The sequence below is a fragment of the Montipora foliosa genome, chromosome 3, assembly GCF_036669935.1.
Source record: "Montipora foliosa isolate CH-2021 chromosome 3, ASM3666993v2, whole genome shotgun sequence".
Lineage (NCBI taxonomy): Eukaryota > Metazoa > Cnidaria > Anthozoa > Scleractinia > Acroporidae > Montipora > Montipora foliosa.
Genome location: NC_090871.1, coordinates 60,194,667 through 60,217,461, shown reverse-complemented (window position 1 = coordinate 60,217,461; position 22,795 = coordinate 60,194,667). Strand labels below are relative to the sequence as shown.

The following is a 22,795-nucleotide window of genomic DNA, read 5'->3' as shown; positions in this document are numbered from 1 at the left end:
TGAAACTCTTTGCAAAAATTTAAAAAGAAATAGAATATCTGAGACAGATTCAGAGCCACCTTCACCATTGGAAAAGTTAAGGTGGCTCTGTATTCATTCCAGGTAATGTTTCTTAGCTGAAAGTCTTGCCTTAGCTTGCTAACCACCTCAGTTCCGCTAATGCAAAAAAGGGGTTCACCGAGTTTGTTTCTGTGTAACATTGCCGTATTGTACAGTCAATCTTCCTACAGGACAGTCACTTGAAAATTGTTGAAACTGGTTTGAGGCACCATAAGTGTCTATAGGACTAGAAAAAATTAAAAAAAATTAAAAATTTAAAATCCTGTCATGGCAACTGCCTGTCGACTGATTGCCTTTGGCGCCATAGTTGCAACAACCAAACATTAAAACTGCAGCTTCTTGCCCTTGGCTGGTCCCTGGCCCATTCGCAAGAGTTTCTGCAAGACGTCATCAGTCTGGGGAAGAGCGTTTTCCAGAGCGCTCAACTGGGCCCGATACAAGTTCCGCTTCTCGCGGATTTCCTGCTTCTCTTGTAAGAACTCGATCAGTTCTTCGTCTTCTAAAGCACGGCCGAGATCATCAACGAGCTGGGTGATGAAGAAATGAAGAACGCAGCGCGGAACTGTGTCGCACACGTTCATCTTTAGCACATTGAAGCAGCGAACAACATTCTTTTTTATATTCCTCATATCCTGGACTTCCTAAAAAGGGAGAAAAAGACGTCCAGCTCAAACTATATTAAAGCAGGTTATACGTTAGTCAGCCCCAATTCAGACCTAGCTGTAAGGAACTTATCATTGTAGGATAGATGACTATAGCTATTTCTTAGAAGAAGTCGCCTTCATAAGGTATAAACCCGGCAATGAAACAACACCCTCTCCCACGTCACGGGTTATAGGCCTTTAATTTCGGAGAAAGGTAGCTTTAAGTGTTGGTCGGTGCCTATTTTGAAAAGATGACAAGCGGCAACAAGAAAGAAAGGGGGAATTCTCCTGCCCACGATTGCGCTCACCATAGAGTACCACATGACTTAAACAAGCTAACCTTGTAGTGATTAAGTGCCACTGATCCGTCCTCGATTTCTTGAATTATATTATCTGGGTACAGCTTCTTAGCAAGGTGCTTCATTTGTTTCATTGTGGGGGACACCATGCATGGGTGGTGTGTCCTGTCTCTGCCCGTATTGGTCACCGTTACGACTTCCCATGTGTTTATCTCACTTGGAAGGGGAACCGGGGCAAACACGACATCATTGCTCATCTTCTGCATCTCAAGAAACTGCCGGATGAATCCAATTGTCTGCTCGCGTTTTTTTTCGAAAATTTTGTTAACTACTTTCACCTCCACTGCTTGTTTGAGCGAAGGGAACTTGGAGAGGCTCTCATTGATTGCATCCTGTACTATCCTACCAAGAGTTCTCTCCACGTCGTTCACGAGCCTTTCAGATATAGGGAACAGTTGATCAACAGGAGCTTCCACGGGCTCAGTAGTTATGTGTCCTTCAGGTGAAAAGAGAAACAGTGCAACAGTTCTAAAGAATATCACGTTTCTTATTGCGCAATGACAAATGCGTAAATAGGTTATATAGTGCAATACTGAAGTTGCTATGGAGACAGCGATGGGGTAATTTTGTTGAGTAGATAAAAAATAAAAAATCGTTTGAACTTGCTCATACATTTCGTGATTTATAGTCACTCGTGGTGTTTGAAAGATTTTAAAATTGTACGAGCCGTATTGAGAACTTTCAAAGCGTCACAATATTTCACTGTTCCAACATGGCAGCTGTTTCTTTGTTTCACTCCTCCAACATGTCTGCCATGACGTCATGTGAACCCACTATTGCTGATAGACAAACAGAAGAAGAAATATCCCATTTCGGAGTCGCTGCATGCCTCAGTTTCGAAGCGAGTACTGATGCACAACCATTCAAATGGAAATGAGTTGCGTATTCTTATGCAAATCAAACTCATTTCCCTTACAATAGTTGAGCACCAAGATTCACTTCAAAACCGCGACAAACAGCAACTCGGAAATGGCCTATAAGGAACCTTAATATACAAAACGACGAACTTGAACGAAAACATCATGAAAAATGCAGCTTCACGATTTTCGAACTTCGTAGAGATCGATTGACTTTATTTAACTTATAAAAAGCAGCAAAACTACCCACTGAGTGATTGGAGGAGCGGGACAGCGGAACAGTGTTCGAGTAAGAGAGAAACAATCATTGACCATTTTTTTTTCTTTTGGTTGCAAGCATTGGGATACTGAGCTTTCACGTTTTTACTGAAGCTTGAGATTTGGTCATTTAGCGATGCAGATTTGCAGAAAGCTAGAAAGAAATGAATATATGATATTTTTCCAATAGTTTTTCGGGGACACTCGGAAAAAATCCGAGTGTTCCATCTCAGACATTCATTTCAGTGACAAACGCACCATTTTGACAATTTCAGTCCTATAAGTATAGCGGGAAAATGGCACCCGAACCTAGTTCCCAGGAATCTACTCTGGAAAAATGGCGTATCATGACTTATTAGTTTTACCTATTCTTTCCGTTAAAGGTACTTTCCCTTCACTAAATATCTAACCTTGGTGAGTTTTTTTAATTCCTTGGTATTTCTCATACAGGAGTCTTTCAAGCAGTTGGCTATTTTCACTGCTGTCTCCTAGCGGAGCAGCGACTCCTTCGATTTTCTTTTGCTTGTTTCTGATATCGTCATCACTTCGTAGATACAGTGGGTTTACCTGGATCAATGTTAAAAACAAATATACGATGAAATAGAGAAGTGATCTACCTCGCACCTATCTGAACCCATGACCTCTGAGATGCTGGTGCAATGCTGGTGCAATGCTGGTGCAATGCTGGTGCAATGCTGGAGCAATACTGGTGCAATGCTGGTGCAATGCTGGTGCAATGCTGGAGCAATGCTGGTGCAATGCTGGTGCAATGCTGGTGAAATGCTGGTGCAATGCTCTACCGACTGAGCTATTTAGTCACTCAGTTAGGAGCAGGTTAATTTGTTGGCCTCAGGTGTTCGCGTGAAACGCCTGATGAATGAAAGGAACGTATATTTGAAGTACGAGTTATAGACGAATGAGAGAAGCGATCTTCGCACTTAACTGGACAATTTAAGAAACTGTCTCTTTTTGACCCCCGAAAAATCCAGGTGGCTCCCAACGGGATTGATGACCTTTGACCCATGACCTTTGCGATTCCGGTGCAATGCTCTGCCAAATGAGATATTTAAAAACCACTACGTTGTGTGTAGGGTGTAAACTGCATGTTGCAGGTTAGGGAGACAGGTCATTGTTTCCCTATAGCTGAAACAACCCAAACCTTTACTCAAGCTAACATTAGGCCTGAACTTTATGCTTAGATAATGTTTAAGCCTAAGGTTAGCATTTTTGTATAGGTTTGGGTTGTTTCAGGTAACATGGTAAAACAATGACCTGCAACCTGCACTTTACACCCCCCCGGGTCAATTTGTTGGGCTCATGGGTTCCCGTGAAAGGACTCAATGAATGAAACAAAACGAGCACTGTGATTGGATGATTCTTGGTCAAGTGCCCCTGATCAAATTCCAGTGTATCCCGACCGGGATACAATTCACCAGTTGTTGTCCGCTCCGGGTGTTTTGCTGCGATTGTTGAAGGAAAAGGCTAAATATACAACAATATAATAAACATCTTATTAACCGAGCTAGGTCGGTCTGTATGGAAGAATCTTGACCTCGGTCGCTGGTACAGACCTCACTGCGTTCGGTCTGTACTGGCGACCTCGGTCAAGATTCTCCCATACAGACCGACCTAGCTCGGTTAATAAGAACTAATTATAACTCGCACTTTAAATGTATACACTTACTTCATTCCGACAATCTACGTAACTTATTTAAAGGGAAATTCCACTAAAAAAACGAAATAACTTTAAACCACAAAACTTAACGTTTACAATTAAAATTGTTCAAACGTTTTTCGATGAAAGCGTTCATATAAAAAAAAAACGCCTCTTTTGGCTTTCAAATTTCCCGGGCGCGGCCATCTTGAATACTTGTGACGTGTCGTGGAACGTTGCCCTATTGTTCCAGAACAAACGCTCTTTGTGTCAGGGCACGTCACAATTATTCAAGATGGCGGCGCCCGAGAAATTTGAAAACCAAAACAAGTGCTTTTTTTAAATTCATCTTTTTCGGATACGAACGCTTTATGGAAAAAGTTTGAACAATTTTAATTTTTAACATTATGTTCCGTGGTTTAAAGCTATTTTGTTGTTTTATTGGAGGTTCGCTTTAAAGTGTGAAGAAATTTTTATTTACGGGATGAAGGGCCACCTCGTTCATTAATTTTTTGCTCTGACCATCGGGTCAATAACAAAACATTGCATTAACACTAGCTGAAGAAGAAGATAAATACATTAAGATTCCAGAGTATCTATTGTATTTGCTGACAGAGAACTTGAAACTTGTCTAAATTCAGTCCTTTCGGGCTTGTTTTAAGTACGCTATTCGTCTGCATTGAGGCCCCTCAAGAACATTAAGCACCTATCTTTTTGCTTCCATGACATCAAACAATAAAATTTCCCGCCTTTTTGGCGTGTAACACTGAAGAATGCCCTGTAACACTATTTTTGCTTCTCTACCCTGTAAAAGCTAATATCATTTCCGCTAAAGCCAGCAGAGAAAGCCCTTGTCATAATAGGAATAACTTCATCATTTCAAAGGAACTTTATTTAAGTGTCTAATCTTCTAGCGCGCACTGGAGCACTAATTGGGGACACTGTAAATTGGAATTAACAAATCAACGCAAATCAAATGTTGGTTTTTGGCGAGAGGGGAAAACGGAATTACCCGGAGAAAAACCTCTCGGTGCAGAGTATGGAACTAACGAACTCAACCCACATATGACGCCGAGTCTGGGAATCGAACCCGGGCCACATTGGTGGGAGGCGAGTGTTCTCACCACTGCGCCATCCCTGCACCCTTAACAACATGCTAAGTTTCTGTAGCTCGTGGCCAGCCAGCAAACACCCCTCGGCGAGAAGTCAGAGCTGTTAGTTGTCACCCAAATAGGCCACTTGCACTAAGAGGTCACGTGACCATTGCTTCCTTTAAACAATGAGTTGGAATCTTGCTGATGCAAAAAATTGTTGTCACCCAAATAGGCCACTTGCACTAAGAGGTCACGTGACCATTGCTTCCTTTAAACAATGAGTTGGAATCTTGCTGATGCAAAAAATTGACAGAGCACACAAAAATTAGCTTACACCCGAAATTTGAGAGGAAACGCATTTAAGGAAGATATTTTATGGCACTTTGATTTTTCAACAAAGCAGTATGATTTGTATTGGCCGCCATGTTGCAGGGCATACTCTTGCCCTCCAATATGGCGGCCAAAACTACTTTTTGCTTATATCTTGTTAAACGTTTAATAGTTACGCTCAGATGTGCTGTAAACGTTAGCACATAATTTTTTCAACATCCTCCTTGAAGTTTAAGTGCAAAGCTTGTGTTCAGAAAGAAGTAATTCATAATTTTAAAAATCACATTTCGGTCACGTGACCAGCGAGGAACTTACTCATTTTAAGAAAATGGTGCGGGTTTCAAAAACCGAATCACTATTATTATGTTTAAGATATGACCCACTAATCGTTTTTCGAAGGCAAAATCATATAGCTTTCATTTTCATGAAAACTATGTCACATGACCTCTTAGTGGAAATGGCCTATTCCCTGCAAAACAAGTTAGTTTAGTAAAAGACTGAATTTGATCTCAGTTGCTAACCGACCTTAAGAACAGCATCATGGAATCGTTTAAACAAATCTCTAACTTCTTCGCCTCCCGAAATGTCAGATGTGTTGTTGAACAGCAGATTTCTCAGCTTGTCAATCAGATCATGTTTGACTTTCATCACCAGTGCTCCCTTTTTCTCATTGGACTCTGGCACTTCGCTCTTAGCCAAACTCTTGAGGTCCTTTTCCACCTAAAACCAATCATTTTGCAAGAACTAATGGCCATTTATTGTTGTGGTCGTTTAAAGGTCGTATCAAAAAAAAAATCTTCATTTAACCACGGTACAATTCATCAGTAAAATAAAAACCATATATACAATTAAAAATTATAAACCAGGTATAGATAAAACTACGTTAACTACTTTAACTATCCTACGCAATGTCATAAAACAAAAGCTGCTTTGCATGAATGCCGTATTTAAAGGAATAGCTTAGATAGCCTTTTTAATCAGTCCTTTGAATTGATTGAGAGACTCTGCTTTCCTTAGTTCCAAAGGCAAAATGTTCCACAAAACTGCGCCATTATAGCTAAAGCTGTTTTTGTAGTACCGCGCACCGGTGGCTCAGTTGATTAAGCACCGGGCTGTTACGCGGGAGGTCGTGAGTTCAATTCCGGCCAGACGAACACTCAGGGTCTTTAAACAACTGAGGAGAAAGTGCTGCTTTTGTAATTACATCTGCAAATGGTTAGACTCTCTAGTCTTCTCGGATAAGGACGATAAGCCGGAGGTCCCGTCTCACAGCCCTTCAATGTTCATAATCCTGTGGGACGTAAAAGAACCCACACACTTGTCGCAAAGAGTAGGGCATGTAGTTCCCGGTGTTGTGGTCTGTCGTCTGTGATGTATCATGGTTGGGAGGGTAAATGCTCGGAGAAATTAGCTACACCAAGCTACTCTAAAAATCCGAGGGTAAATAAAGATATATGATATATGATATGATATGAGTAGTTTGTGCGCGGCTGCGGAACAGTTTACCTTATTCGCAGAGTCTCTCAAACAATTACCAGAATCGCCATGGACGAATTTAGAGCAGAGATACTCAGGCAATAGTCCCAGGAGGAACCTAAAGACCATTGTTGCTCTTTCAATTTGCCTTTGAGAAGCTAGGGTTTTCCATCCTAGAAGTTCAAATAAATTATTGACATCAGCGTCATAGTTGGAGTAGGTCAAGATACGGGCTGCTCTGTTTTGTAGTTTTTGCAGTTTGTCCTGCAAAGTTACTCCACAGTTTCCCCAAACAATATTGCAGTAGTTAAAATGAGGCTGTACCAGGGCCTGATAAATAGAATGTAAGGTCCTATAGGGGACAAGATGCCTGATTCGTTTTATGGCCCCAATACCAGCAATTTTCTTGGTTAACGTATCAACATGGCTTCTCCAAGTAAGTTTATTATCATCGATAAGCACTCCTAGTGATTTAGCACTAGTAACTTGCTGAATAGGAACGCCATTGACTGAAGGTCTAGGAGGAACTGTTAAAGTACAGAGTCTCTGTCTTGACCCAATATTAAGCGTGACTTTATTTGCTATCAGCCAATTGCTAACATTTACTAAATCATCGTTTAGACAAGATTGGATATTGTCAGCGCTGAAACCGGCGTAGGTTAGGTGAGTATCATCGGCATACATGCTTGATTGACAGTTTGAATCATTAATATTCAGCAAAAATGACAGCGGTCCTAAGATAGTGCCTTGAGGAACACCACATCTTAATGAGCAGCTCCAAGAGAGCGACCCATTAACTGAGCATCTCTGCATGCGGTTGTCCATCCCCAAGTATGACTCAAACCAAGAGTGTGCATTATCATATATGCCATAATTGCTTAATTTAGATAAAAGGATTTCGTGATTGACCATATCAAAGGCCTTCTTAAAGTCCAAAAAGACGACTGCATTGACTTTTCCTCAGTCAAGGTTATACGCCCAAGAGTCCGTTGGCTCAAGTAGAGCAATGACAGTGGAGTGAATTGTGCGAAAACCCGATTAGTATTTTTATATATAAAATCGTTGTTTCCCAAATATGTATATGATCGGTCGTAAACTATTCTGTCAAATACTTTGGCTACTACCGAGATAACGGAAATGGGGCGGTAATTGTTCAAGCCATTCTGTTCCCCTTGTTTGAAAATGTGGGGTAACTAGGGTACTTTTCCAGTCGTCAGGAAATATTCCAAGACTTAATGATTGATTAGAGATAATGCAAATGAGAGAGAAGAATTTCTAACCAAAGATTATCAAGATCGTCTCTTTATCAAAATTAAACTTGCCTTTCATAAACAAAAGATAACAAAATGAAAGAGGATGGTGCCACCTTAGCCGTTTTATATACTAGAGAAGCAGTTCGTTCAGGCGGATTATGCGTTACAATACAATACAAACTATAACCCTAACCCTAACCCTAAACTGTCGACTAAACGTCGGAAATACATTAACTAGAAAGCCCAAGAAGAGAAATATGTGCTTCAATTCTCTCTGTTGTATCCGGTATTCTTATCAGAACGGCCAAGGGACGTTGTCAAACAAGGGACGCAGAGATCGTAAACAAAGACTTTTGTTATTCCTCTGCTAAGTTTGTTTCTTATGAAGACGGGCACAAGACGAAATATACGTCTAGATGAACTATCTTATTTAGTGTTAATAATACGTCTTGTGTCCGTCTTTATTCCAGATGAAGTAAACACGTGCAATAAGAATATTTGTCCATGTTCTTCCAGTCTAGTTTGTTGTTGAAGATGACTGAATTGATCAACGCAAAAAGAAATACCTTCAGTGAACGCCCGCCTGCAGAAACACAAATAATCGGGAAAAAGTTCATACAACGAGGACATCGACGACAATGCGTAAAAGGAATGCTTTTTAAAGTTTGGTACATTTCTTTGTTATTCTGTTCTGAAAAAAACACGTGAATGATCACGTGAAGTGATCACGTGAAGGAAGAGAGCCCCGATAGCTGAGTTCTTCCGCTACTATCCCTCCCGTAATGTTAAAATGGAAAACCCCCGAGATTTTAAGATTCAGGTGACTAGTTTTCCTTCTTGAGAGAGAAACAATCGTGGGATTAGGTTAAGGAAATAAAAGCCAACTTTCGCTATAGCGTCACTTGACTACAAGTACCAGAATTCAGTTTGTTTTCTTTTCGTATTTAAACTATGTATTCCCAGCGGGGTAAAAGTAACAATAGCTCTAATTAGCACGCGACAAGCAAAACCTAAAGGATTCTGGTACTTGCTGTCAAATGTCGTCATCATGCAAATGTACTTTTGTGTGGGAGTGCAAACATTCTCGTCCCAGAAGCTGCGATTCTCTTGATTAGCGCCAAAACATTCTTTCCCCATTCTTTCCGCTTTTCTTTTGGTCAGCTCTTATAACACAAAGTCATGCTACAGCCAAAAATACGCGCAGTCGCGGTAATGGTATAATGTTGTTGTAACCGTTGACGACCGTTATAGGCCACTTCGGAAAATACCATACTACTCTTTGTTTGTTCCCCCACCCCCCCCCCCCCCCAAAAGAAAAATGCAAATTTGGAGGGGACAAACAAAGAGTATTATGGTATTTTCCGAAATGGCCTATCGTTTCAAATTTCTGAGAACTCGCGGAAGAGCCGGATGTCCGTGGTTCGCGGACTTCCTGCTTTGGCTGCGGTGACCAAAAGAAAAGCGGGTTTGGGAGAGAGTAATGAGAAGATGAACCTTGGGAACCAATATTGTCTCAAATTTCTGGCATTGCGTAGAAGAAACGGAAGTCCAGGATCCTCATCTCATATCCGAACCAGCCACAGGGTACCATTCTTTCCGCTAACAGAAAGAACCGCGGCACAGGGCACGAGAATTAAAAGGGAATATTTAGCCCTTAACGGAGCGAAAACGCGAAATTTAAATAGATCGGAGCTTTTTGAAGCATTGTGTTCTCTCTTTTCTTACCACTGTCTTTCTTTCCCTCATCTCTCTTACTAATCCGGGAATTTCAGCTATCATTTTGTTTGCCAGTAAAGAGATCATACATTCCATGAGCCGTTCAATGCCACACAAACGTTGAATGCTCTTGTAGTGAGGATGGGCCGCGAACCATTCTTTTTCCTTGATTTGGGTCATCGGCGCGTCCCAGTCCTTCTCGGTTGAGTCTGTACCATCCTTGCCTGTTTTGGGATGGACGATGAAAAGCTTCAACAGAAATTTACAAAACCAACGGTACCAACACATTTTGAGCACAGATGAAAAATTAGTATAGGCAATGACATGATTTCGAGTGCATCTTGGTATAAATAAGCGCGAGTTAGGTTTTCAGACTAAGGAAATTGCACGAGCTCGTAGGAGAAGTGCAATATACCATATTCGTATTCCCAGTATTGGACTGGAACTAGCTTGCAATGGAGGCTAATGCGGGGGAATATATTAAAAAGTATTTGCATTTGAAAAAATTTCCCCGCATTAGCCTCCATTGCAAGCTAGTTCCAGTCCAATACTGAGAATACGAATATGGTCTATTTGTAGTCTGAAAAACGTACTTATGCGAAATTGCACGAGAAATCATGGGATTACTCTCCAGGGGCTCATCAAGAGGTCCATACTTAGAGTCAACCCTTTTGACTTGGAGTCAACCCTTTTGACTTGGAGTCAATCCTTTTGACTTGGAGTCAGTCCTTTGCCGAGTACATGTACATTAGTTTATAGAACGCCTCACTTGGGAGATTCAGCACGCCCAATGTTGTGAAAACCAATCAAAACAGAGCTATCTGAGCGTCGAGGGAAATATGATACTTTTCGCTAGAAAAACCTGTTCCTAAAAATAAACTAGGAAAGGGTTGACTCAAGGAATTAGTGAAGATTGAAGGTTCCCTTGATGACCTCTTCATTGTTTTCTCTGAAGTTTTATTCAACTGATTGGTTGAAACAGATTAGAATGTCTGCCAAATTAAACCTTTTACAAGACTACCTTTAAACTTGGAAACGTACGAAGGATTCATTTGTAATTTAATAATAATAATAATAATAATAATAATAATAATAATAATAATAATAATAGGGTAACTAGAATTACACATGTAACTTTCATCGAGGCACCCGTATTACATGAAAAATGCACTTTTTTTTTAGTCAATCATAACTGCGTAATTTTTTCATGTATATTATTATTATTATTATTATTACATCTGTTAATTCTAGTTGTACCCCGGCCAATAAAGTGTTAGTATAGGAAATCACACGATCACGGGTGAACTTTCCAAGCATTGGGAGTACCTATTATTTCCGAAGGGTCCGAAAAAATCGTGAGATTCATGGTTCTAATAAGCTCAACGAACATTTTGTCGATCGATTCTCGGGGGAAGACTGATTTATTTATGTAAACTGCAATCCGCTGTTAAACTTAAAGAAATCAGCATGGCTTAGAAGTATGTTTATCTTGCGAAAGGTGCTGTCAATCTGACGTGAGGTTACGGGAGCTTGATTGACATGCACCATTATAAAAAGACCGGTAAACTACTTTGATGGCGTGATTTACCAGAATAAGGGTAATGATGATGATGATAAAGCGCTCAAATCCTACCTCTTAGCAAAATAAAACGACCGTCTTCCAGGGTAAAACTTGATTGATTCGTAGCTACTTTCTTTCCCATGTCGTCCTCCTTTCGCAGCTTGTCCGGCTTGGTCAAAACACAGATGGTTCGTGCTCTGTAATCCTTGGCCTGCTGCATCACAAGATTAATCGCACTGTCCCCAGTGGGGTCCCCTACTTCGGACACTATCACGATAATGCTCTTTGTGTTCTTTTTAATATACTCCAGCACAAGTTCTTGTGTCACGCGATTCATTCGTTGGTCATCATTGGCGAAGTGCGCGCCGGGAAGGTCCACCAAAGTTAGGGTCGTGAGTTTGGGGCCTGGGAATGACAGATACAAAGACTCATTAAATGTTGATAGATTTGTGTAAATCAACGGGAAATGGTCTTCCTTAAATGGCCCTTACATCCGACCAATAGGAAAAGGTTGGATCCAACATGTTGTTTCAACATCATCCAACAATGTTGGATCCAACACATCGGCCCAACATCGCCCAACAATGCTGGATCCCCCATGTTGCATTCGTTTGACCACCATGTTAGAGGATGTTGAATGATGTTTACCGAAGTTTGATTTCCATCAAAGATCTTCTTCAACATCATCCAACAATGTTGAATCCAACATGTTGCACTCGTTTGACCACCATGTTGGACGATGTTGAACAAAGTTTATTTATTTGATTTCCATCAAAGATCTTGTTCAACATCATCCAACATCTTTCTTTGGTGTGAACAACAATGTTGAATGCATTTAGCCACGGTATTCAACATTGTTTAACGCATACATGCCCATGCGGAGCTCTCGGTATCCATGGCGATCATTTATTCGCCAGTCGTTTCGTGAATAACACGTTCCTTAGGTCAAGTGAGGCATTCAGCCGGAGCTCATTACACATTTCGGAGACAAGCGACTAGGAGTATTTCCACCTCCCCTGGGTGAGGTTCTTCTTCATGGCAAGGTTACACACCGAGTAACAAATAGCCCATTTCCGAGTTACTGATTGCCTCGGTTCCAAAGCGAGTCCTGGTGCACAACCATTCAAATGAAAATGAGTTGCGAATTGTTATGCAAATCAAACTTATTTCCCTTACAATAGTTGAGCACCAAGACTCACTTCGAAACCGAGACAAACAGCAACTCGGAAATGGCCCATTGGCGGTGACCATTTAAATCCCTGAGGCGGGTGGAGAGAAGGAATGTTAGGGTGCGTTCCGGAATAAGAATACTTGAAGTGATGATTTAAAACGGTATGTATAGCGTTTTGAAGCAACAAGGATAATAAAGATATGTTTAAAATAGCATTTTAGCAGGTGTTTGACAATTTTAATGGGAATCTCCATAAAAACGGTGGACTTCTATCTTTTATTCCACGTATTCCCATTCCGGAATACGGTCAATCGCACGCACTCTTAGAGTGCCTTGCTAACGGAACCCGAGTCATTAAACCCAGAGTCCAGCGCGTCCAGTTAAGGATAAAATTTCTTCGGAAAAGCATAGCTAGCTTAAAAGTTTCGAAGACATTTTCGAGGGAGATTTTAGGTGGAGCTTTCGAATCCTTTTGAAATTCGAAAAACTTAACATGCGCATGTGCTGAAGGAACTTATTTCAGTTCGCATTGTCAGACGAACAAATTCAGCTGCGAGAGTTACGTTCGAACTTCGAAACAATTGATAAAAGACATCCCGTATATTAATTAATTTTATTTCATTCTTACCTTGCAAAGTAACATTGACTGGTGTCTTAGATATCGGTGTTCCCTGCTCCTTAGGAAGACGTTGTGCAACTTGGTTTAGAAAATCCTCTACTGTTTCGTCATTGGGGTTTTCCACTACCCCACCAATATCCGGGATCGTTTCACACCTCACTTCCACCAGCGTGTTTGCGCCATTACGAAGGTTGAGTATTATGGGATACGTGGTGCGCGCCTGAAGTGTATTGGCTGTTTCATTGCGTCGCATGGGGAGAAGATAACGACCGATCAGCCGGTTAATAAGCGTCGTTTTTGCCATATTTTGCCGCCCTACCATGACTAGATGCGGGATGTTGAAGGCTTGGCGCAGAGCCTCGTTGCTTATCATGGTTTGAATGAAGTCCAACACAGCGCCAAACTCGCTACTACGGCCATATTTGGAAACAGGTGATTCAATTTGGCCTGCCATCTTGGACTAGGGATCCTGTGTAACTGGAACATAATGCAATGCACCAATATGGATTATTGTAAATAAGTATTCCAAAGGTACAAATTAGGAATAGTACATTTCTGAGTCGCTGTTCAGCCTCTGTCTCAAAACGAGTGTTCTTGGGAAATCATTCAAACCAAAATGAGTTACTTATTTTTGTGCAAGTTAAACTCATTTCCATTTGAATGGTTTCCCACGACGACTCGTTTTGAAACGGAGGCAAGCGACCATTGACTAGATTTGAATTGAATTTAACGAACAATACGGAGTTGTGAGCTATGTTGGCAGTCGTTACTTGGCTTTGTAACTACGCGATGCAGTTCGAGTCAAAGACCCACATTTCACCCTTGCTCACCATAGAATCTCCAGTAGCTCAGTGATTAGAGCATCCGACTTGATCAAGGAGGGTCGTGGGTTCAAATCCCATCTGAAGCTCGGATTTTTTCCGAGTTTCCAATGGATGCAATTTTAACAACACATATTCAATAAGGATCTGTTCGGTAAATAACAGGTTTACTCGATACCACTTCATTCGAATAATATGAACTAGATTGTTAATTCGGCAGAAACTGTCACAATCTTTCAGTGTTTTTGTATGTTACAATATCTTGCTCAAGATCTCAGTTTAATTCCGTGGTTCGAAGTTTATGGTCCACATTCCGTTAATCGGCCATAGAATAGGGAAGATATCTGTTTACAAACTTTCTTGTGCCAACCACAGAAACATAACCCTTTGTCTTGACAGCCAGTGAGGCTCTGGTTGGCACATTAATGACAATGGTTGACGTCAATGATATCTTTCCTATTGTTATGGTACGTCTAGCGTGACACACCATATATGGGCGAGCATGCTTCATGTAATCGGTAGTACGATGCATTGAGTGTAGAATAAAATGGAGAAAGAGTTCAATTTATTCCATGGTGTCAGAACTGAGAACCTGCGAAGATACTGGATCCTCCAGGTGAAGCATTTAACACATTAGAACATACGTTCCTACCAGAAAAAGTAAGGGAGCTCATAAAATTCAATTACTTCGAAGATTCACAAGCAACATGGCGGATCGATTCAAACCACCGTCTATGGATTGGACCACTCCAGGGGACATTCACAAGCGTTTCAAACTCTTCCAACAGAAATGCGAGCTTATTTTCAAAGGCCCACTCGACAAAGTTGAAGAGGCGAAAAAAGTGAGATTGCTGCTGCTGCTATGGAATGGCGATAAAGGGCTCGAAATATGTAACACAACCACGTGAACCAGCGATGGCGACAACCTCAAAATCGATCCAGTTATGGCGGCGCTCGAAGCTTATACAAAGCCCCAAAGTAATCAAATCCTCGCTAGATACCAACTGCGATGCCTAAAGCAGGGAGATAGACCACTTGAGGAATTCGTAACCGAAGCGCGATTCTTAATAGTAGATAGTGGATACGATCCCGCCGCTAAAGAAAATACCCTCCGAGATACACTTGTATTTGGCGTGGCGTCCGATAAAGTACGCGCAGACGCGATAGCACTTGGCAACAAGCTAATCTTCAAACAAGTCTATGACCTGGCGAAAGTCGAGGAAAGTACTAAAGCACATATGAAAATAATTTGCAAAGGCGAAGAGAAATCAGATGTTCACGCGGTTGAAAAAGAATCCGCACGTTCGATTAAAAACACCTTCACACACCAAACTCCCTACCGCGACCAAAACCAAAGAGATCCTACTGGCAGAAAACCTCGCCGATTCCAGTTCAGATCAAAAGGGTGCTTCAGATGCGGAAACGCCCATGACAAATCAGCAAATTGCCCGGCAAAAAATTCAAAATGCAAGCACTGCGGCAAGACCGGCCATTACGCAAGAGTGTGCATGCAACCACGCCTCCAAAAGGTCCATCAGATCGTGAGTAGCCCAGAGTATCAGGGCCAAGACATACACCTAGAGGATGAATACCCCTTTGATGATGGTTATACATACGCTTATGAAGAAAGCTCAGAAGAAGAAAATAGCGACACAGAACCCATTACTGTATTCCTTGAACTCTCACTTTAACAAAGGACCAGCAAACCCAAGACATTTTACTTAACGCCCTTGACAGCCACCCAGACAAGATCTACGCTAAGGTCAAGATTAACGAACGCCACAGCATGAGCCTGAAAGTAGATACAGGAGCGGAAGCCTGCGTAATCACCACCACAGACCTCCAACACTTCCCATTCCCGATCACTATCCTCCCATGCAGTAATGTTCTTACAGGATATGGAGGCTCGGAGATAGAAAACCTTGGCGTCGCCACATTAAAAGTCTCTTTTAAGGACAAGTCAGCCGATATAAGATTTAACATTGTGGAAGCCCTAGGAAGCCCATCCATGCTGGGGTGCCGACAGTGCCAAGACCTGGGAATAATATCAACAAATATAGATGAAGTTAACAACATCCCCCCAACCAAGACCGAAACTGAGGCGCAATGTGGTCAGCTATCCAAACTCACTGTCATGGAAGAGTACCCAGATTGCTTCGACAAGCTAGGCTGTTTCCCAGGAGAAAAGTATCACATTCAGCTAATTGACCACCCAGTTATCCACCCACCACGCACCGTTCCAGTACACATACTACCCTTATACAAGGAGGAACTTGAAAATATGATCGCCAATGACGTCATCACAGCTGTGACCGAACCAACTGACTGGGTAAATTCAATTGTGTGTAACATCAAAGAAACTCCCGAGGGCAAGAACAAGATCAGACTTTGCCTTGACCCTATGGACCTCAATAAGAGTATACGCCGAGAATACTATTACACCCTCACCATCGATGAGCTCCTGCCGCACCTGCACGGCAAGAAATTCTTTTCCGTCGTCGACACGAAGAAAGGTTATTGGCATGTAGCCTTGGACCACGAGTCAAGCCTGTTGTGCACATTTAACACCCCTATCGGACGGTACCGTTTTAAGAGTTTACCCTTCGGGGTCAAACTCTCCCAAGACATCTTCCAACGCAAACTCGATGAGGTCTACAGGGGCCTCCCCAATGTAATGGGAATTGCTGACGACATCGTCGTATGTGGCTCAACCGTAGCAGAGCACGATCAAGCCTTCTGTGAAATGCTCAAGGCCACTCGCAAACACAACGTCAGCCTGAACTCTGAAAAGCTACAGTTCAAGCAAACACAAGTCGACTTCTACGGACACACTCTGACAGAGATTGGGATCCAACCAGCCAAAGAAAAACTTGAGGCAGTTCGCAACATAAAGAGCCCATCAAACAAAGGGGAGCTTCAGACCATCCTGGACATGGTCACTTACCTGAACCGTTTCTCGACAAAGCTGGCTGACCTAACATCACCACTAAGAGAACTAACCAAGAAGCACGTGCATTTTAGCTGGGAGCCTCACCACCAGCAGGCACTCGATAGGATTAAGCAAGAACTCTGTACATCCCAACTTATTTCCTACTATGACCCAGAACCTGATACCACCCACAATTCTTCAGTGTGACGCAAGCAAAACAGGCATTGGAGCCTGGCTGAGACAGTTAGACCCTCAAGGAAATGAGCGCATTGTTGCGATGGCGTCCCGGTCACTCACCGACACCGAGTCAAGATATTCAAATCTTGAGCGTGAGTGCTTGGCAGTCACATATGGCCTAGAGAAGTTTGAGTACTACCTGCTTGGTCGGAAAATAATAGTTGAAACTGATCACTCCCCTCTGGAACAAATTTTCAAGAAGAACATCAATGAGGCTCCGAGCCGGTTGCAGAGGCTACTCCTTAGATGCCTACGATTTGATGTCAATGTGCAGTGCAAGCAAGGAAGATCCATTCCAGTCGCCGATGCCCTGTCGCGAGTTTGCCACAGGAAACCAGCACCCACCGTTAAGAATATGACAGAAGACTCCGTACCACAGCGTAATATCCACTTCATATCTACCCCTATTGACCTAACAGCAGTGAAGTCCTCTGCGGCACTAGATCCTACCCTGAACCTACTGAAGAATACCATCTTCAATGGCTGGCCTCCTTACAGAAAGCAATGCCCGCAGGAACTATTGGAGTTTTGGAACTTTCGATGTGACCTCACAGTAGAGGATGGCCTAGTGCTCAAAGGCAATAGGATCGTCATACCAGCAGCCATGAGAAACAAAGTTCTTCAAGCAATCCACCAAGGGCACCAAGGAGAGAACAAATGAATCCTCCGAGCTACAGAGTCGGTGTTCTGGCCCGGCATCTCCACTGACATCAGGCAGATGGTGAAGACCTGCGACCCATGTAATAAACACCAGCCAGCTCAGCCCAAACTACCCATCTTGCAGCCAGACCTTCCTACCCGGCCATGGGAGAAGCTCGGAACAGACATTTTTGAATTTAGCGGGGAGAAGTACTTAATGGTCGTCGATTACTTTTCAAGATTCCCTGCGATAAGACTCCTCAACAGCATGACCAGCCAAACCGTGTGCAACCACTTCACAAGCATCCTGGCAGAATACGGCCTACCAGCCACTATCGTTGCTGATTTCGGATCACAATACATCAGTGAAAGGTTCCAATCAAAATGCAAAGAAAGCGGCATCACGCTATGTTGTAGTTCCCCATACCACCATCAAGCCAACAGCCTGGCAGAGAGAGCAATTGGAACCTACAAGTCGCTGTTGATGAAAGCACTAGAGGAGAAAGAATGTCCATACAAAGCCCTATGGACGTACCGCACGACCCCTCTCGATGACCGAATGCCATCACCCCACGAGTTGCTGTTTGGACGTAAACCACAAACGACACTCCCAGACAGAAGAAGCACATTGAAATCCAAACACCCAGATAATGACCTTCACCACGAAGCTAACCATAGGCGTCAAGAAAGGCAGGCAGTATTCTACGACAGAAAGGCTGGCAGCGACAAGAGGCCTCTTAGTAACCAGGAACCAGTATTCGTCTGAAACACCCTGAAGAATATCTGCCAGCCGGGAACTGTGCTAAATAGGCCACAACCAATGGAGCGCCCTCGAACTTACGCAGTGGACATTCAAGGAACAATCTACCAGAGAACTAGGGAGCACCTGAAATCAAGGAGTCAGAGAGAAGTACATGTAACCCCTTCAGCCGGCAGTAACCTTCCACTTACAGTGGCTCCGGTACACAGCTCTAAAGATGTACACGTGCGTAACGCCAGGGTAACCAGGCCTCCTAAGTTGGCAGAAGCTAGCCCTGAAGGCAGTACACCAACACCAGATCAATTACCGTACCTCCTCCCAAGTCACCTTGCAGTGGGAAGCCAGCCGATCTCGAGCCAGCCGGTGCCGTCGCAACCAGTGAAAGAACTGGCCACCAACCAAAGAGCCAAGTTACAAGGGCACGACGCATCACCCGGGTCCCAACCAAGTTCAAAGATTGAATAGAGGCAAACAAAGACATCTGAGCAAAACTATTTTTATTATTGACTGTGGGTTCCTCGTTACACCATTGAGACTGTTTTTAGTTCATGTTATGGTTGATAGACGTAAGACTGATTCGATTGACGTTGATTATGATTTTTATAGATTCTCTCCATTGATTCATTTGCATGTAATTAGAGCTTTTTTTTTTATCAACAAAGAAAGGGGGATGCCATGGTACGTCTAGCGTGACACACCATATATGGGCGAGCATGCTTCCTCGATGTAATCTGTAGTACGATGCATTGAGTGTAGAATAAAATAGAAAAAGAGTTCAATTTATTCCACCTATAGTTGATCACATTTAAAACTAATTTTCACGGCATTGATTCCAATCAAAACCCATAAACGGATGCTCTACAAGTTTCTATGATGGTATTAAAAAAATGTTTCATACTTTTTCATAAGAATACCGGGGGAATATTGGCCCGGTGAGATGTGTTAAAGCCTGATTGCCATATGATCTGCAACGGTCTGCGACACGATCGCCGATAGGTCTGCTCAACGTCGCAGACGCAGAAGGAAACATTTGTCCCAGGCGTCTGCGGCGATCTGCGGCACACGGTCTGGATGATGGGGAAAGTTGAAACTAGTTCTTCCCGACCGTTACAACTCTTCCGACTACGACAACTTTAAGGTCATATGGAAACCAGGCTTTACCGAGTCATACGATAGTCGGATATTACGAGCAACGAAAAACACAAAAACTCGTTTCCGGTCACGCACACAATTCGTCAACACATATTTCCCCTGTCATGTAGTCTTCCGTGGTGCCCATCGCTATTGCCCTTCAAGGAAGAGATAACATCGATCTCAGACATCCGTGGACAAGGGCTTTTTTTCAGCCCACTTCACGGACTGTTGATTTCAGTATGCGGTTGAAAAATTCTGATCACGTGATAACATGTTTGTGGCTCTGAAAATACCGACCACGTGGCGCTTGTCCTTCGTTCTTCACGGGTTCTTCACACGGCTGAGAAAAGATAAAAACCTGAAGAAAAGTTTCCATCTGCTTCTTATTTCTTCGGACAAGGCTTTTCTTGAGTTACCAGTAATAGCTTCGGCCGGTTTTACTCGCTTTCAACATCGTTTCGCGTTTTTCTCTTTGGAGAGAGCAACAGAAAATAGCGTCACGAGATCAGTATTTTTGAAGCCGCAGAGCCACAAAAAAATGTTATCACGTGATCAGAATTTTTCAACCGCAGACTGAAATCAACGGTTCGTGAAGTGGGATGAAAAAAAATCCCTTGTCTACGGACGTCTGATATCGATAGCACCGAGTTAGAATCCTACTTTGGTTGCCTTTTCTGAAAAAGTGTGCCCCCCCTACACAACACACACACAAAAAGGAGTTACAGTCGAAGCATAGTTAATGCATGGAGATGGTTATGAAACTCGGCAAGTCTTTTTGTTTCATGTTTTTGTCTGTATTTTTGGCCTTCACGGTGTACAAACACACCTTCCTTCGAGAAGATATCCAATCAATTCTTTCGATTAAATTATGCGCAACTAATTTGCGAACCCGTGCGAAGCAAAAACAAAAGATTGTGCACTGTCATGGTCAATTCAACATCGATTGCGACAACATTGCTCTCGCTTTTGAAAGTTTTAAGGTTTCAAAACCAGTCCTTCGATTAACTACGGTCGAAGGAACAAAATATACTGTGTTGTGAGCCCGTGGGAAGGATGGTCAGCTACAAAAGTTGCTTGACAAGAGGCCAAAAGATGAATGCGGAAAAATCACTTAGAGCCAGCGAGAATAGGGACATCGAGGACAGAAGATAACTTTTCCCCTCAAAATGGAAGTGAAGAGTCTGAAGTGTGCGTGGAAATTTTGAAACCACATTGAAGATCGCTTGAATTTACTGAGCCGAGTTAGAATCAACACTGACATTGGAAATAGCCCAAAACTTGAAGATGTTATGTAACTTCTATCACTTTTGGCAGAGTTTGTTTGAGAATCATACTTCAAACAAACGTCCCCTAAAATTTTCGGAAAAAAAGGAAGACTGTGTAAAGTAACGTTTTTGATCAGACCCATCAAAATTGCTAGAACTTCCGGACGCCAGCAACAAAAGCCACCTAGAAATTTCTACAGACCTGAAGTTGTCCCTTGAACATCCGAGCATCTAAATATTTTTTAGGGCAGCTACAAACTCCCTAAGGCCCGATTCAGACTCCGTACTTCACATGAGCCGAATCGATTTCGAATTTGGACCGACGAAAATTGATTAATCCCGGCTGAATCGATTCAGACGCCGAACTTAATTGCTCCGACACAAGCATACCATGACTGAAGGAAATTGCAAAGTTGTAATAATTACTACATTCGATTCGGCTCATGCGAAGTACGGCGTCTGGATCAAATCACAGGCGTGATTCCCGGCTAAGCTTGCTTATCATAATTTTCCTGAAATTTTAAAAAATGTAATGCGGGAATTTCGCGGAAAGTGAACTGTGACTCAACACTGGTGATTTTACGAATAATTAATATCTCTCTATTGGTCGATTTTTGCCAGCTTCATCTCATTGAATTGTGTCAGATATTAGACAGAAAATGGCTTGTCTTACCTTACTGTTTGAATCGCCTGCGCTGCTTTTGAATGTTCTTCAAGTAAACTTTTTTCGACCAGCCGTAACAGAGCTTATGAATTAGGAACCCGGAAAAAGCCGAATTCATTCTTTTCGTCTACTTGGAATCTTTGATCATCTTTCTTGGGAAAGGTGCATTAACTTAGGTACCAGACTGCCATTAAACGACAAGCAGTCGAAATATTTAAAAAGCAAATATCAATAAGAATCGGGTAACGACCGACCTTCGCACCAGGTTCTATAAACTGAGAAAAAGCCCGTGTTTTGTATTAAAACATGAAGCCCTAAACAAAATTGCCTGCAATAATTTTTAAAGTACAAAGTAAAGCAGTCATACCTGTTTTTCCAGAAATCTTACGCAATGTTTCCTTGAAACCGAAGACAGTAAGACCTGATTTATACGTCGAATTATTTCATTCCTATTAACTTCACGTGTGTCACGTTAATATTAAAGCTCGCATTTAAATATTAGTGAACAAGTGAACCGTGATGGCCATTGTTTTCCGCGGAAAGAAAACATGGCGCGCTTCAGGAATGGGATTATTTTTTCCATGATTGTTTCCTTTGAAAAAAAAAAAAAAAAAACGACAGTAATGAAATTAAAATAACCTCGTGATTATTAGCATTGATTTCGATAAAGATTAAGGACACTGATTGACATTTTAATACCGCCGCTAGATTGTGTGTTGTTTTTACACGTGGTCGGGTTGGATTTCAAAGAGGTAGTCACGTTTTGCTAACCGGTACTATAAGCTCGCCAGTATCAAGCTCACCAGTTTCAGGCTAACCAGTACCAAGCTACGACTCGCCACAAAAGTGAGTAAAACATGATCGTAAAATTAGAATAGAATTGAGCTATATTTTCCAGTGACGCCATTGTGCGAGAATGTTACGAAAAATTGCATTGCGTGACTAGCGTTACTTCCAGAAGCTTCGCGAGACTTCGTAGTTTGTGGTTCGTGCATAAGCGTTTCTAAATCGGTGTGTTTTGTAATCCTTCTATAATTAGATTGATTACTATTTTAGAAAGTTCTAGAAGCTTATTGTGAGAGTATATAAGTAGACGAGTCCATGCGAAGGTTTTTTTAACTAGTTTTTCACAAGCGAAGAGAGTTGGCGTCAGCCGTGTTTAGTCAAGTGTGACAGAAGCAGTGTTAATTCAAGTTGGCGGCCGTGCAAGTTTATTGAGTACGTGTTAAGAGTTTTGCTTCGTGGAAGCTACGTTCATTTTGGAATAAATCTTCTTGTTGTTGTTCCGACAACC

General features: G+C 42.2%; 2 protein-coding genes across 3 annotated transcripts in view; one reads left to right on the top strand and one right to left on the bottom strand.

The window, feature by feature from the left end:
* The window catches only part of LOC137997844 (protein will die slowly-like), a 63,236-nt gene that overhangs the window by 26,030 nt on the left and 14,411 nt on the right, over positions 1 to 22,795 (top strand). The window lies entirely within an intron of this gene.
* LOC137997843 (uncharacterized) lies at positions 314 to 22,092 on the bottom strand. 2 transcript variants are annotated; one of them, XM_068844132.1, is made up of 8 exons: positions 21,869 to 22,092; positions 13,062 to 13,529; positions 11,335 to 11,667; positions 9,711 to 9,925; positions 5,782 to 5,976; positions 2,589 to 2,745; positions 1,045 to 1,499; positions 314 to 701 (listed from the first exon to the last, which is right to left on the bottom strand). In XM_068844132.1, exons 2-8 carry the CDS (start codon positions 13,504 to 13,506, stop codon positions 384 to 386), a joined length of 2,118 nt encoding a protein of 705 aa, XP_068700233.1. In that variant the 5' UTR covers positions 13,507 to 13,529; positions 21,869 to 22,092; the 3' UTR covers positions 314 to 383. The 2 variants fall into 2 exon arrangements, with proteins under 2 accessions (XP_068700233.1, XP_068700234.1); XM_068844133.1 differs by lacking the exon at positions 21,869 to 22,092 and adding an exon at positions 21,511 to 21,819.